The sequence below is a fragment of the Oncorhynchus gorbuscha genome, linkage group LG01 (genome assembly GCF_021184085.1).
Source record: "Oncorhynchus gorbuscha isolate QuinsamMale2020 ecotype Even-year linkage group LG01, OgorEven_v1.0, whole genome shotgun sequence".
Classification (NCBI taxonomy): Eukaryota; Metazoa; Chordata; class Actinopteri; order Salmoniformes; family Salmonidae; genus Oncorhynchus; species Oncorhynchus gorbuscha.
The window spans coordinates 120,154,640-120,171,591 of NC_060173.1; the positions used below are offsets into that span (position 1 = coordinate 120,154,640).

The 16,952-nt window shown below is 45.4% G+C and overlaps 1 protein-coding gene across 1 annotated transcript in view; it reads right to left on the minus strand.

Moving 5' to 3' along the window:
- LOC123993520 (ATP-dependent 6-phosphofructokinase, liver type-like) overlaps nucleotides 1–16,952 on the minus strand; it is a 40,587-nt gene that overhangs the window by 17,520 nt on the left and 6,115 nt on the right. The window contains exons 2-3 of the mRNA XM_046295791.1: nucleotides 11,846–11,919; nucleotides 9,987–10,064 (exon numbers count right to left, since the gene is read on the minus strand). Coding sequence (XP_046151747.1) covers nucleotides 9,987–10,064; nucleotides 11,846–11,919 — 152 coding nt within the window. The remainder of the gene's footprint in view (nucleotides 1–9,986; nucleotides 10,065–11,845; nucleotides 11,920–16,952) is intronic.

A 16,952-nucleotide genomic window follows, 5' to 3' on the forward strand; every position in this document is an offset into this window, starting at 1 on the left:
ACGGGGGAAGATGGACAGGGACTCTGCTGTCCTAGCTTCAAGGGGAAGATGGGCAGGGAATCTGCTGTCCTAGCTTCAGGGGGGAAGATGGACAGAGACTCTGCTGTCCTAGCTTCAGGGGGGGAAGATGGGCAGGGACTCTGCTGTCCTAGCATCAGGGGGAAGATGGGCAGGGACTCTGCTGTCCTAGCTTCAGGGGGTAAGATGGACAGGGACTCTGCTGTCCTAGCTTCAGGGGGGAATGGCCGTAATAGAAAACTGAGGAAGGATCAACAACATGGTAGTTACTCCATTTAGTACATTTACATGTCAGTCATTTAGCAGACACTCTTGGTCCTTCTGTAGCTCAGTTGGTAGAGCATGGCGCTTGTAACGCCAGGGTAGTGGGTTCGATCCCCGGGACCACCCATACGTAGAATGTATGCACACATGATTGTAAGTCGCTTTGGATAAAAGCGTCTGCTAAATGGCATATATTATTATATTATATATTATTATTATTATATTATAATATATTATATTATATCCAGACAGACTTACAGTTAGTGAGTCATTTAGCAGACGTTCTTATCCAGAGAGACTTAGTCAGTGAGTCATTTAGCAGACGTTCTGTTCTTATCCAGAGAGACTTAGTTAGTGAGTCATTTAGCAGACGTTCTGTTCTTATCCAGAGAGACTTCCAGTTAGTGAGTCATTTAGCAGACGTTCTGTTCTTATCCAGAGAGACTTCCAGTTAGTGAGTCATTTAGCAGACGTTCTGTTCTTATCCAGAGAGACTTACAGTTAGTGAGTCATTTAGCAGACGTTCTGTTCTTATCCAGAGAGACTTACAGTTAGTGAGTCATTTAGCAGACGTTCTTATCCAGACAGACTTCCAGTTAGTGAGTCATTTAGCAGACATTCTTATACAGACAGACTTAGTCAGTGAGTCATTTAGCAGACGTTCTGTTCTTATCCAGAGAGACTTACAGTTAGTGAGTCATTTAGCAGACGGGGGAAGATGGACAGGGACTCTGCTGTCCTAGCTTCAAGGGGAAGATGGGCAGGGAATCTGCTGTCCTAGCTTCAGGGGGGAAGATGGACAGAGACTCTGCTGTCCTAGCTTCAGGGGGGGAAGATGGGCAGGGACTCTGCTGTCCTAGCATCAGGGGGAAGATGGGCAGGGACTCTGCTGTCCTAGCTTCAGGGGGTAAGATGGACAGGGACTCTGCTGTCCTAGCTTCAGGGGGTAAGATGGGCAGGAACTCTGCTGTCCTATCTTCAGGAAAAGCTAGCTTCAACATTGGGGTCCCAGGAAAAAGAAGATCTTGGACTGGGCCGAACAGGAGCTGCCCTCTCATAGGGGTGGGAGACCTGAGGTGGCAGAACAGAGTGCTCGGGTTGGGGTGTAGGGTCCCACAATCCTAATATGACTGATAGAGTGAAAACGAAGTGTGTACAGAACAAAAATATTCCTAAATATGCATCCCGTTTGCAAAAAGGCACTAAAGTAATACTGCAAAAATAATGGCTAAGCAATTCATTTTTTTGTCCTGAATACAAAGTGGTATGTTTGGGGCAAATCCAATACAACACATTATTGAGTACTCTCTATATTTTCAAGCATAGTGGTGCAGCATGTTATGGGCATGCTTGTAATTGTTAAGGACAGGAGTTTTTCAGGATAAAAAATTAACTGAATAGAGCTAAGCACATGCAAAATCCTAGAGGAAAACCTGGTTCAGTCTGCTTTCCACCAGACACTGGGAGAGAAATTCACCTTTCAGCAGGACAATAATCTAAAACACAAGGCCAAATCTCCACTGGAGTTGCATACGAAGAAGAGTGAATGTTCCTGAACATGTCTAGCAATGACAAACAACCAATTTGACAGAGCTTGGAAGAATTTTGAAAATAATAATGGGCAAATGTTGCACAATCCTGGCGTGGAAAGCTCTACCCAGAAAGACTCACAGCTGTAAATCGTGGCCAAAGGTGACTAACCTGTATTGACTCAGAGGGTTGAATACTTATCTAATCAAGATGCAGTACACACACAGATTTTATTTTTCATTAACTCTTAACAAATGTTCAAAATTTTCTTCCACTTTGACATTACAGAATATTAATGTGTGAATCGTTGATAAAAAAAATGACAATGAAGTCAATTTAAATCCCACTTTGTAACAACAAAATGTGGAAAAAGTCAGAGTAAATACTGTCAGAAGGCACTGTAGCCTAAGAAACAAGGCTCAAGAAATCAATAACTTGCTAGCAACAGATAACATTCATAAAGTGACTATCTCTGAAACACACTGAGATAACACCCTTCACGATAGCAATACATGGTTACAACATCTACAGAAAAGACAGGAATGCCAATGGAGGTGGTGTTGCTGTTTATATTCAGATTCATATTCCCGTAAAGTTTCGAGGATCTCATGTCAAATGCTGTAACCTTTTAGTAACCTGTCTACAGGTTCTCCTGCTTCACCTAAAGCCTTGTGGGAAATTGCTTTAGACCACCAAGTGAATATGGATCATGTGTGAAATACTTGATAATGTATGTGATATCGTTAGAGAGGTATATTTTCTGGGTGACCTATATTGACTGGCATTCATTAAGGTGTCCACTCAAGAAAAATATTTAAAATGTAACCCGTGGATGCAACCGGTTCAGGTTATCAGTCAACCTACCAGGGTAGTTACAAACAGCACAGGAATTCAATCATGTATTGATCCCATCTTTACTAATGCTGTAGAAATGTGCTTTAAAGCAGTATCCAGATCCATAGGATGTAGTGATCCCTATATAGTAGCCATGTCTAGGGAAACCAACGTCCCAAAGGCTGGGCCTAATATAGTGTATAAGAGGTCATATGAATCACTATGTAAGTTATTGTATGTTGCAGATGTAAATCATATTTTCTGGACTGTGGTGTATAATGGGACACAACTAGACACTGCAAAGAAATTGCTTATTCCAGTTACTAATAAGCATTCACACATTAAGAAAATGACTGTAAAAACTTAAATCCATAAAAATGTGTTGAAAAGGATGAGGCAAAAGCAATGGCAAATAAGTCTGGCTGCATAGCCGATAGGCTGCATAGCCGATAGGCTGCATAGCCGATAGGCTGCATAGCCGATAGGCTGCATAGCCGATAGGCTGCATAGCCGATAGGCTGCTAGCGATAGGCTGCATAGCCGATAGGCTGCATAGCCGATAGGCTGCATAGATAGGCTGCATAGCCGATAGGCTGCTGCGATAGGCTGCATAGCCGATAGGCTGCATAGCCGATAGGCTGCATAGCCGATAGGCTGCATAGCCGATAGGCTGCATAGCCGATAGGCTGCTAGCGATAGGCTGCATAGCCGATAGGCTGCTAGCGATAGGCTGCAGAGCCGATAGGCTGCAGAGCCGATAGGCTGCAGAGCCGATAGGCTGCAGAGCCGATAGGCTGCAGAGCCGATAGGCTGCAGAGCCGATAGGCTGCATAGCCGATAGCCGATAGGCTGCTGCGATAGGCTGCATAGCCGATAGGCTGCTGCGATAGGCTGCATAGCCGATAGGCTGCTAGCGATAGGCTGCATAGCCGATAGGCTGCATAGCCGATAGGCTGCATAGCCGATAGGCTGCATAGCCGATAGGCTGCATAGCCGATAGGCTGCATAGCCGATAGGCTGCATAGCCGATAGGCTGCATAGCCGATAGGCTGCATAGCCGATATAGCCGATAGGCTGCATAGCCGATAGGCTGCATAGCCGATAGGCTGCATAGCCGATAGGCTGCATAGCCGATAGGCTGCATAGCCGATAGGCTGCATAGCCGATAGGCTGCATAGCCGATAGGCTGCATAGCCGATAGGCTGCATAGCCGATAGGCTGCATAGCCGATAGGCTGCATAGCCGATAGGCTGCATAGCCGATAGGCTGCTGCGATAGGCTGCATAGCCGATAGGCTGCATAGCCGATAGGCTGCATAGCCGATAGGCTGCATAGCCCGATAGGCTGCATAGCCGATAGGCTGCATAGCCGATAGGCTGCATAGCCGATAGGCTGCATAGCCGATAGGCTGCATAGCCGATAGGCTGCATAGCCGATAGGCTGCATAGCCGATAGGCTGCGATAGGCTGCATAGCCGATAGGCTGCATAGCCGATAGGCTGCATAGCCGATAGGCTGCATAGCATAGCCGATAGGCTGCATAGGCTGCGATAGGCTGCATAGCCGATAGGCTGCATAGCCGATAGGCTGCATAGCCGATAGGCTGCATAGCCGATAGGCTGCATAGCCGATAGGCTGCATAGCCGATAGGCTGCATAGCCGATAGGCTGCATAGCCGATAGGCTGCATAGCCGATAGGCTGCATAGCCGATAGGCTGCATAGCCGATAGGCTGCATAGCCGATAGGCTGCATAGCCGATAGGCTGCATAGCCGATAGGCTGCAGCTTTTCCGTTAGCTGGCAATTGCCGGCTTTCGGGAAAAAAAGTAAATGAAAGAAATAGTAAGTACATTTTAAAAAACTGTTGCAAAAGTCTGGTTCATCCTTGGTAGCAATTTCCAAACGTTCATCTGTACAATCAATAGTACGGAAGTATAAACACCATGGGACCATGCAGCCGTCATACCACTCAGGAAGGGGACGTGTTCTGTCTCCTAGAGATGTACGTACCTTGGTTTGAAAAGTGCAAATCAATCCCAGAACAACAGCAAAGGACATTGTGGAAAGGGGTACAAAAGTATCTACATCCACAGTAAAACGACTCGACATAACCTGAAAGGCTGCTCAGCAAGGAAGAAGCCACTGCTCCAAAACCACCATTAAAAATCCAGACTACGGTTTGCAAGTGCACATGGGGACAAAGATCGTACGTTTTGGAGAAATGTCCTCTGGTCTGATGAAGCAAAAATATAACTGTTTGGCCATAATGACCATCGTTATGTTTGGAGGAAAAAGGGGGAGGCTTGCAAGCAGAAGAACACCATCCCAACCGTGAAGCACTGGGGTGGCAGCATCATGTTGTGGGGGTACTTTGCTGCAAGAGGGACTGGTGCACTTAACAAAATAGACGGCATCATGAGGTAGGAATATTATGTGGTTATATTGAAGCAACATCTCAAGACATCAGTCAGGAAGTTAAAGCTTGGTCGCAAATGGGTCTTCCAAATGGACAATGACCCCAAGCATACTTCCAAGGTTGTGGCAAAATGGCTTAAGGACAACAAAATCAAGGTATTGGAGTGGTCATCACAAAGCCCAGACCTCAATCATATAGAATGTTTGTGGGCAGAACTGAAAAAGTGCGTGTGAGCAAGGAGGCCTACAAACCTGACTCAGTTACACCAGCTCTGTCAGGATGAAGGGGCCAAAAATTCACCCAACTTATTGTGGGAAGCTTGTGGAAGGCTACCCGGAACGTTTGACCCAAATTAAACAATTTAAAGGCAATGCTACCAAATACTAATTGAGTGTATGTAAACTTCTGACCCACTGGGAATGAAAGAAATATAAGCTGAAATAAATAATTCTTTACTATTATTTTGACATTTCACATTCGTAAAATAAAGTGTTTATCCTAACTGACCTAAAACAGGGAATTTTCTAGGATTAAATAGCACTCATGTCTGTAGCCATGAAGTTCTTTGAAAGGCTAGTCATGGCTCACATCAACATCAAGTCAGAAACCCTAGACCCACTCCAAAACGCATACCACCCCAACAGATCCACAGATGATGTAATCTCAATCGCACTCCACGCTGCCCTTTCCCACCTGGACAAAGGGAACAGCTATGTGAGAATTCTGTTCATTGACAACAGCTCAGCGTTCAACACCATATTACCCAAAAATATCATCACTAAGCTAAGGACCCTGGGACTAAACACCTCCCTCTGCAACTGGATACTGGACTTCCTGACGGGCCGCCCCCAGGTGGTAAGAGTAGGTAACACATCCGCCACGCTGATCCTCAACACAGGAGCCCCTCAGGGGTGCGTGCTCAGTCCCCTCCTGTACTCCCAGTTCACACATGACTACATTCCATCTCTTATTGCTAAAATGAACAGCAAACCTGGTTTCAAAAACAGATAAAGCAACGCCTCTCCCCTATTGGACCTAGATAGTTTGTGTGTATGTATTGATATGTAGGCTACATGTGCCTTATTTTATTCATTTTTAATTGATGTCGTTCTGTCCTTGAACTGTTCCTGTCTATTAAAGTTCTGTATTATGTTTAATGTTCTGTGTGGACCCCAGGAAGGATTGAGGGTTCCCCAGGAATTCCTATCACTGTGATGCCTTAGACCGCTGCGTCCGTGTGCGTTTTAACTATTTAACTGTACTAACAGGCAGCTAATTTTCAATATCGCTAATCGGCATCTTTTTGGTAAGGAAAATATTGGATATCGGTATCGGCTAAAAAATGTCATATCAGTGCATCACTAGTCCTCAAGCTTGGAGGGAAGCCAAAGTAATTCTGCTATACGCAAGAGTGGTAAAGTGGCCTTTACTGGTTCTAACAGCAGACCTATCAGCTTGCTGCCAGCTCTTAGCAAAAATGGTGTTTGACCAAATACAATGCTATTTCTCTGTAAACAAATGTACTTTCATACTTTCAGCATGCTTATAGAGAAGGGCACTCAATATGTGCTGCACTGACACAAAGAACTGATGATTGGTTGAAAGAAATTGAAAACGTAAAGTATGTGTTATGGCTTTTCAACCTCTGCCATATAGTGTATCCAGAGCCATCTATCAGATAGAACTCAAAGGGTTTTTCTTTAATGGAAGCTTCTCTAATATGTAACATGTAAAGTATGGTGTACCGCAGGGCAGCTCTCTAGGCCCTCTACTCTTTTCTATTTTTACCAATGACCTGTCACTGGCATTAAACAAAGCATATGTATCCATGTATGCTGAGGATTCAACCATAAACACAACAACAGCTAATGATGTCACTGAAACCCTTAACAAAGAGTTGCAGTCTGTTTTGGAATGGGTGGCCAGTAATAAACTGGTCCTGAACATCTAAAACTAAGAGCATTGTATTTGGTACAAATCATTCCCTAAGTTTTAGACTTCAGCTGAATCTAGTAATGAATGGCGTGGCTATTGAACAAGTTGAAGAGACTAAATTACTTGGTGTTACCTTAGATTGTTAACTGTCATGGTCAAAACATATAGATTTCATGGTTGTAAAGATGGAGAGAGGTCTGGCCGTGATAAAGAGATGCTCTGCTTTTTTGACACCACACTCCACAAAGCAAGTCCTGCAGGCTCTAGTTTTATCTTGATTATTGTCCAGTCATGTGGTCCAGTGCTGCAGGGAAAGACCTAGTTAAGCTGCAGCTGGTCCAGAACAGAGCGACACGTCTTGCTCTTCATTGTAATCAGAGGGCTGATATAAATACTATGCATGCCAGTCTCTCTTGGCTAAGAGTTGAGGCTGAGTGCATCACTTAATTTTACCCTCCCCCTTCCCACAGTCCCCAAATCCTGAACAAATTCAAGAAAGCGTACTACGTTCCATCTCATATTGCTCAAATAAAAAAAATTAAATATATATTTAAAAAAATCAAAAAACAGATAAAGCAACACCTCACGGCACAACACCTCTCCCATGTTGGACCTAGATAGTTTGTGTGTATTGTTGATATGTAGGCTACCTGTGCCCTATTTTATTCATTAAATTAATGTAGTTCTGTCCTTGAACTGTTCTTGTCTGTTAATGTTCTGTATTATGTCATTCTGTATTATGTTTCATGTTTTGTGTGGAACCCAGGAAGAGTAGCTGCTGCTTTTGCAACAGCTAATAGGGATCCTAATAAAATACCAAACACCTGTCGTATTCAGCACGTGACAAATACATTAGATTTAACCAATAGCAACCTGGACTATCTGCATTGACTATCTCATTGACTCATCACGTATGCAGCTGCTACGGTTTATTATCAATCCTGTTGCCTAGTCACTTTATCCCTACCTAAACTGAGTGTACAAAACATTAGGAACACCTGCTCTTTCATGACAGACTGACCAGGTGAATCCAGTTGAAAGCAATGATCCCTTATTGATGTTACTTGTTAAATCCACTTCAATCATTGTAGATGAAAGGAGGAGACGGGTTAGAGGAGGATGTTTAAGCCTTGAGACATGGATTGTGTATGTGTGCCATTCAGAGGGTGAGTGGGCAAGACAAAAGATTTGTGTTTTTGAACAGGGTATGGTAGTAGGGGCCAGGTGCACCGGTTTGAGTTTGTCTAGACCTACAACGCTGCTGGACAGTTTCCCGTGTGAACCAAGGATGGTCCATCACCCAAAGGACATCCAGCCAACTTGACACAACTGTGGGTAAGAATTGGAGTCAACATGGGCCAGAATCCCTGTGGAACGCTTGCAACACCTTGTAGAGTACATGCCCTGACAAATTGAGGCTGTTCTGTGTGCAAAAGGGGTTGCAACTCAATATTAGGAAGGTGTTCCTAATGTTTTGTACACTCAGTGTATGTGTACATATCTACCTCAACTACCTGGTACCCCTGCACAACGACTCAGTACTGGTACCCCTGCACAACGACTCAGTACTGGTACCCCTGCACAACGACTCAGTACTGGTACCCCATGTTATTACCTCAACTACCTGGTACCCCTGCACAACGACTCAGTACTGGTACCCAGTGTACATTTCATCATGTCACCACTATAAGACCCTCAATATTTATTGGAAAGGAGCATCTGTGAAGTTCATCAAGCCGATCACCGCACACTTTCCCCACCCTGTGAAGTTCATCAAGCCCACCACCGTGCACTATCACCAACCTGTGAAGTTCATCAAGCCCACCACCGTGCACTATCACCACCCTGTGAAGTTCATCAAGCCCACCACCGTGCACTTTCCCCACCCTGTGAAGTTCATCAAGCCCACCACTGTGCACTATCACCACCCTGTGAAGTTCATCACTGTGCTCTTTCACCACCCTGTGAAATTCATCAGTTATTTCATCTGTAGCCTAATAAACTGCATGGTTTCCCGATTCGTAGTGGGAGGACCACACAACGTTACTTTCCATATGATGGTTATTATATCAATATTTACACATAAAGGCGTTTCCACCGTCCTTTTTCACAATTAAATTTTACTGAGTCTTAAAGATACCATCATGTCGAATGAACAAATTATCACAGCTTTCGTGATTGTTGTATTTATAGGATACGACTTTACTCTCGTGAAAACTAGACACGTGGTTACTGTCCCAATACTTCTGGACCTCACTGTATATGGAGAGAAATAGTTAAAGCAAAACAGATGCTGAAGAGACATGTTATGATGATCAGAGAAAGAGACACAGTTCATCATCTTGACCCACTGACACAGTAGGCGATCAATTCAAATATCCCTCCCTTCCTCACCATAAAAGCTCAGGCTAGGGTGTACTGGACACGCTGCTATTTCCCTGTTTTGCCTTCTTGCCAGGTCACCCTCAAAAAAATAGGTTTTTAACCTCAAATTAATTTTTTTATTTAACTAGGCAAGTCAGTTAAGAACAAATTCAAATTTTCAATGACTGCCTAGGAAAAGTGGGTTAACTGCCTGTTCAGGGGCAGAACGACAGATTTGTACCTTGTCAGCTCGGGGATTCAATCTAGCAACCTTTTGGTTACAAATCCAACGCTCTAACCACTAGGTTACCTGCCGCCCCAATGGGTTTTGCCTGGTTAAATAAAGGTTACATTTTCAAAAAAGGCAGAAAATCTGGCATTTCAGACAAATGCCAGTTGGGCGGGAATTATTATTTTTTCCTATTGGGTATTGTTTATTTTAGCACAATTCTAATGATCTGGCGAAAAATGGGGGCCTCAAGGAAGAAAATGGTCCAGTGTGGTAGAAATGCCAGAGCCGATTTCTGGTCCCGGTCTTTTGACCATCCCATGTAAAACGGCTCTGATCATGACTCCTGACACCAGCAGAGTTTAGGCTTCTCTTTCAGAGTAGCTAGGTCACTTACCTGCTGTATGATGTTGGTGACACTCTGCCAGTGGGCCAGCTTGATGTTGTCCCCTCCATCCACCAGACCCTGGTAGCCCTGAGAGGAAAATATCAATCACATCGTTTAATCAATCAGATCAATACTGGTCATGATGGAGAACATCCTAAGATACAGGCTAACTAACTGTAAGACACAGGCTAACTGACTGTAAGACACAGGCTGACTGACTGTAAGAAGATACAGGCTGACTGACTGTAAGAAGATACAGGCTAACTGACTGTAAGAAGATACAGGCTAACTGACTGTAAGAAGATACAGGCTAACTGACTGTAAGAAGATACAGGCTAACTGACTGTAAGAAGATACAGGCTAACTGACTGTAAGAAGATACAGGCTAACTGACTGTAAGAAGATACAGGCTAACTGACTGTAAGAAGATACAGGCTAACTGACTGTAAGAAGATACAGGCTAACTGACTGTAAGAAGATACAGGCTAACTGACTGTAAAAAGATACAGGCTAACTGACTGTAAGAAGATACAGGCTAACTGACTGTAAGAAGATACAGGCTAACTGACTGTAAGAAGATACAGGCTAACTGACTGTAAGAAGATACAGGCTAACTGACTGTAAGAAGATACAGGCTAACTGACTGTAAGAAGATACAGGCTAACTGACTGTAAGAAGATACAGGCTAACTGACTGTAAGAAGATACAGGCTAACTGACTGTAAGAAGATACAGGCTAACTGACTGTAAGAAGATACAGGCTAACTGACTGTAAGAAGATACAGGCTAACTGACTGTAAGAAGATACAGGCTAGCTAACTGTAAGACACAGGCTAACTAACTGTAAGACACAGGCTAACTAACTGTAAGACACAGGCTAACTAACTGTAAGACACAGGCTAACTAACTGTAAGACACAGGCTAACTAACTGTAAGCCACAGGCTAACTAACTGTAAGCCACAGGCTAACTAACTGTAAGCCACAGGCTAACTAACTGTAAGCCACAGGCTAACTAACTGTAAGCCACAGGCTAACTAACTGTAAGCCACAGGCTAACTAACTGTAAGCCACAGGCTAACTAACTGTAAGACACAGGGCTAACTGAGGCTGCTAACTGAAGATACAGGCTAACTGTAAGACACAGGCTAGCTAACTATAAGACACAGGCTAACTAACTATAAGACACAGGCTAACTAACTATAAGACACAGGCTAACTAACTGTAGGACACAGGCTAACTAACTGTAGGACACAGGCTAACTAACTGTAGGATACAGGCTAACTAACTGTAGGATACAGGCTAACTAACTGTAGGATACAGGCTAACTAACTGTAAGACACAGGCTAACTAACTGTAAGACACAGGCTAACTAACTGTAGGATACAGGCTAACTAACTGTAAGACACAGGCTAACTAACTGTAAGACACAGGCTAACTAACTGTAAGACACAGGCTAACTAACTGTAAGACACAGGCTAACTAACTGTAGGATACAGGCTAACTAACTGTAAGACACAGGCTAACTAACTGTAAGACACAGGCTAACTAACTGTAAGACACAGGCTAACTAACTGTAAGACACAGGCTAACTAACTGTAAGACACAGGCTAACTAACTGTAAGACACAGGCTAACTAACTGTAAGACACAGGCTAACTAACTGTAAGACACAGGCTAACTAACTGTAGGATACAGGCTAACTAACTGTAGGATACAGGCTAACTAACTGTAGGATACAGGCTAACTAACTGTAGGATACAGGCTAACTAACTGTAGGATACAGGCTAACTAACTGTAGGATACAGGGTAATGAACGATGTGTTTTAAAACTGGTGTGCGGTAGAATAGATGGTGTATGGATAATAGTACCTCATATACGAGGTACATCTTGGCTCCAACAAATATCCCCATCCGGGTCACAGCGCGGACAGCTGCATTCATCCCTGGATATCAGAGGGTCAGATTACAAACTGCAATAAAAAATACATCTGTCATACTATAGATTTCTTTGATCATATATTGTTTAATATCGGGGTGGCAGGTAGCCTAGTGGTCAGAGCGTTGGGCCAGTAATGAGGCCATACTCATAAAAAATGTCTATACTCGTCATTTAAAAAAATATTGTATTAACCTTTTATTTAACTACGCAAGTCAGTTTAGAACAAATTCATATTTACGATGACATTATCTGTCAGTGCAGCTTTTGAGTCAACATGTTGAAATGTAAGTTACTGGAATCTGGCTTACTGTGAGGTCAATAACTCTGAATTACATCATCATGTGCTAACAAAATGTTCTATAGTAATAGCAAGCTAACCAAGTTTACCTCAAGTCCTTCTCATCTTGGCACTCAGGGAATGAGCAGTCACCCGACGTGCGCCGAAATATTATTTATTTGTATGAATCAAAAATGACTCTGGGAAAGCATTGACTGCTTCCTAAAGTCCCACCGTTTACAGAACTGCTGGTTTTAGGATTAAAAAGGCAGTCCGGGGCTCATGTTTGGAGTATTGCAGTGTAGCCTAGTTTGTTTTACACCATCCCAGCAGGGCAGAATACTCGGGGGTGAGACAAAATTATTCGGGCCTAAAACCCCCGAAAGCCCGGGTCTGGTGACGTCAATGACAAGCTAGTGTGAAAGTGAAAAAAATTGAACAAAATATTAGAGGTCGACCGATTAATCGGAATTGCCGATTAATTAGGGCCGGTTTCAAGTTTTCATAACAAATCGGTAATCTGCATTTTTGGACACCGATCATGGCCGATTACATTGCACTCCACGAGGAGATTGCGTGGTAGGCTGACTACCGGTAATGCGAGTGCAGCAAGGGACCAAGGTAAGGTGCTAGCTAGCATTAAACTGATCTTATAAAAAACCATCAATCTTAGTGTTCCGGTTGGAGCGAGTGGTCGCATCTGCACGTCGCTCCAACGGGTAGTATAACTTTTTCATTATATTTCATTATATCACAACGGTTTGATTTGTCTTATCTTAGCAATTTCTTCTCAGCTAGCTACATAGCCGTCTTTGTATCAAAGATAATTGCGTAATTATCGTATTTCGCCGTCCTAACGTAGTCTTCACTAGCCAGCTAGCTAACGTCCACTGATTAGCTGCACTGGAGAAACTGTTACACTCAACTGAACGACTTGATTAGTTTAGTGTTAGCTAGCTACATAGCTGTCTTTGCTGTCTTCGTATCATCGTATCATCGTATCCAAGATAATTGTGTTGTTTAGGTTTAGAGTGTGCAGTCTTAGAGTGATTATCTTAATTTACCGAGGTTAGCTAGCCAGCTATTTGTCGTCCTTAACGTAGGTGACTCTGCTAGCTAGCTTAGCCAACGTCTTCTGTATAGAACTCAACTACCCGGTCGCATTCACAGGTTGTATCACATTTTCACTTCATTTTCATTACAGTACAACGGTTTGATTTGTTTGATCGTAGCTAGCTACTTAGCTAGCTACATAGCCGTCTTTGTATCAAAGATAATTGTGTAGTCTAGAGCGATTTTCTAGGTTCGCTAGCCATCTATTGTCGTTCTTTTAACGCAACGTAACGTAAACAACACTGCTAGCTAGCCTGCTAGCCCCGAATAGCAACACTGCAGAAACTATTACACTCAACGGAACGACTTGATTAGTGTAGTGTCAACAACGCAGCCACTGCCAGCTAGCCTACTTCAGCAGTACTGTATCATTTTAATCATTTTAGTCAATAAGATTCTTGCTACGTAGCTTAACTTTCTGAACATTCGAGACGTGTAGTCCACTTGTCATTCCAATCTCCTTTGCATTAGCGTAGCCTCTTCTGTAGCCTGTCAACTATGTGTCGGTTTATCCCTGTTCTCTCCTCTCTGCACAGACCATACAAACGCTCCTCACCGCGTGGCCGCGGCCACCCTACTCTGGTGGTCCCAGCGCGCACGACCCACGTGGAGTTCCAGGTCTCCGGTAGCCTCTGGAACTGCCAATCTGCGGTCAACAAGGCAGAGTTCATCTCAGCCTATGCCTCCCTCCAGTCCCTCGACTTCTTGGCCCTGACGGAAACATGGATCACCACAGACAACACTGCTACTCCTACTGCTCTCTCTTCGTCCGCCCACGTGTTCTCGCACACCCCGAGAGCGTCTGGTCAGCGGGGTGGTGGCACCGGGATCCTCATCTCTCCCAAGTGGTCATTCTCTCTTTCTCCCCTTACCCATCTGTCTATCGCCTCCTTTGAATTCCATGCTGTCACAGTTACTAGCCCTTTCAAGCTTAACATCCTTATCATTTATCGCCCTCCAGGTTCCCTCGGAGAGTTCATCAATGAGCTTGATGCCTTGATAAGCTCCTTTCCTGAGGACGGCTCACCTCTCACAGTTCTGGGCGACTTTAACCTCCCCACGTCTACCTTTGACTCTTTCCTCTCTGCCTCCTTCTTTCCACTCCTCTCCTCTTTTGACCTCACCCTCTCACCTTCCCCCCTACTCACAAGGCAGGCAATACGCTCGACCTCATCTTTACTAGATGCTGTTCTTCCACTAACCTCATTGCAACTCCCTCCAAGTCTCCGACCACTGCCTTGTATCCTTTTCCCTCTCGCTCTCATCCAACACCTCCCACACTGCCCCTACTCGGATGGTATCGCGCCGTCCCAACCTTCGCTCTCTCTCCCCCGCTACTCTCTCCTCTTCCATCCTATCATCTCTTCCCTCCGTCAAACCTTCTCCCACCTATCTCCTGATTCTGCCTCCTCAACCCTCCTCTCCTCCCTCTCTGCATCCCTTGACTCTCTATGTCCCCTATCCTCCAGGCCGGCTCGGTCCTCCCCTCCCGCTCCGTGGCTCGATGACTCATTGCGAGCTCACAGAACAGGGCTCCGGGCAGCCGAGCGGAAATGGAGGAAAATGTCCCCTGCGGACCTGGCATCCTTTCACTCCCTCCTCTCTACATTTTCCTCCTCTGTCTCTGCTGCTAAAGCCACTTTCTACCACGCTAAATTCCAAGCTGCTGCCTCTAACCCTAGGAAGCTCTTTGCCACCTTCTCCTCCCTCCTGAATCCTCCGCCCCCTCCCCCCCCTCCTCCCTCTCTGCAGATGACTTCGTCAACCATTTTGAAAAGAAGGTCGACGACATCCGATCCTCGTTTGCTAAGTCAAACGACACTGCTGGTTCTGCTCACACTGCCCTACCCTGTGCTCTGACCTCTTTCTCCCTCTCTCTCCAGATGAAATCTCGCGTCTTGTGACGGCCGGCCGCCCAACAACCTGCCCGCTTGACCCTATCCCCTCCTCTCTTCTCCAGACCATTTCCGGAGACCTTCTCCCTTACCTCACCTCGCTCATCAACTCATCCCTGACCGTTGGCTACGTCCCTTCCGTCTTCAAGAGAGCGAGAGTTGCACCCCTTCTGAAAAAACCTACACTCGATCCCTCCGATGTCAACAATTACAGACCAGTATCCCTTCTTTCTTTTCTCTCCAAAACTCTTGAACGTGCTGTCCTTGGCCAGCTCTCCAGCTATCTCTCTCTGAATGACCTTCTTGATCCAAATCAGTCAGGTTTCAAGACTAGTCATTCAACTGAGACTGCTCTCCTCTGTATCACGGAGGCGCTCCGCACTGCTAAAGCTAACTCTCTCTCCTCTGCTCTCATCCTTCTAGATCTATCGGCTGCCTTCGATACTGTGAACCATCAGATCCTCCTCTCCACCCTCTCCGAGTTGGGCATCTCCGGCGCGGCCCACGCTGGATTGCGTCCTACCTGACAGGTCGCTCCTACCAGGTGGCGTGGCGAGAATCTGTCTCCTCACCACGCGCTCTCACCACTGGTGTCCCCCAGGGCTCTGTTCTTGGCCCTCTCCTATTCTCGCTATACACCAAGTCACTTGGCTCTGTCATAACCTCACATGGTCTCTCTTATCATTGCTATGCAGACGACACACAATTAATCTTCTCCTTTCCCCCTTCTGATGACCAGGTGGCGAATCGCATCTCTGCATGTCTGGCAGACATATCAGTGTGGATGACGGATCACCACCTCAAGCTGAACCTCGGCAAGACGGAGCTGCTCTTCCTCCCGGGGAAGGACTGCCCGTTCCATGATCTCGCCATCACGGTTGACAACTCCATTGTGTCCTCCTCCCAGAGCGCCAAGAACCTTGGCGTGATCCTGGACAACACCCTGTCGTTCTCAACTAACATCAAGGCGGTGGCCCGTTCCTGTAGGTTCATGCTCTACAACATCCGCAGAGTACGACCCTGCCTCACACAGGAAGCGGCGCAGGTCCTAATCCAGGCACTTGTCATCTCCCGTCTGGATTACTGCAACTCGCTGTTGGCTGGGCTCCCTGCCTGTGCCATTAAACCCCTTCAACTCATCCAGAACGCCGCAGCCCGTCTGGTGTTCAACCTTCCCAAGTTCTCTCACGTCACCCCGCTCCTCCGTTCTCTCCACTGGCTTCCAGTTGAAGCTCGATCCGCTACAAGACCATGGTGCTTGCCTACGGAGCTGTGCACCTCAGTACCTCCAGGCTCTGATCAGGCCCTACACCCAAACAAGGGCACTGCGTTCATCCACCTCTGGCCTGCTCGCCTCCCTACCACTGAGGAAGTACAGCTCCCGCTCAGCCCAGTCAAAACTGTTCGCTGCCCTGGCCCCCAATGGTGGAACAAACTCCCTCACGACGCCAGGACAGCGGAGTCAATCACCACCTTCCGGAGACACCTGAAACCCCACCTCTTTAAGGAATACCTAGGATAGGTTAAGTAATCCCTCTCACCCCACCCCCCCTAAGTTTTAGATGCACTATTGTTAAGTGACTGTCCCACTGGATGTCATAAGGTGAATGCACCAATTTGTAAGTCGCTCTGGATAAGAGCGTCTGCTAAATGACTTAAATGTAAATGTAAATGTTAACATAATCACTAGTTGACTACACATGGTTGATGATATTACTAGTTTATCGTGTCCTGCGTTGCATATAATCGATG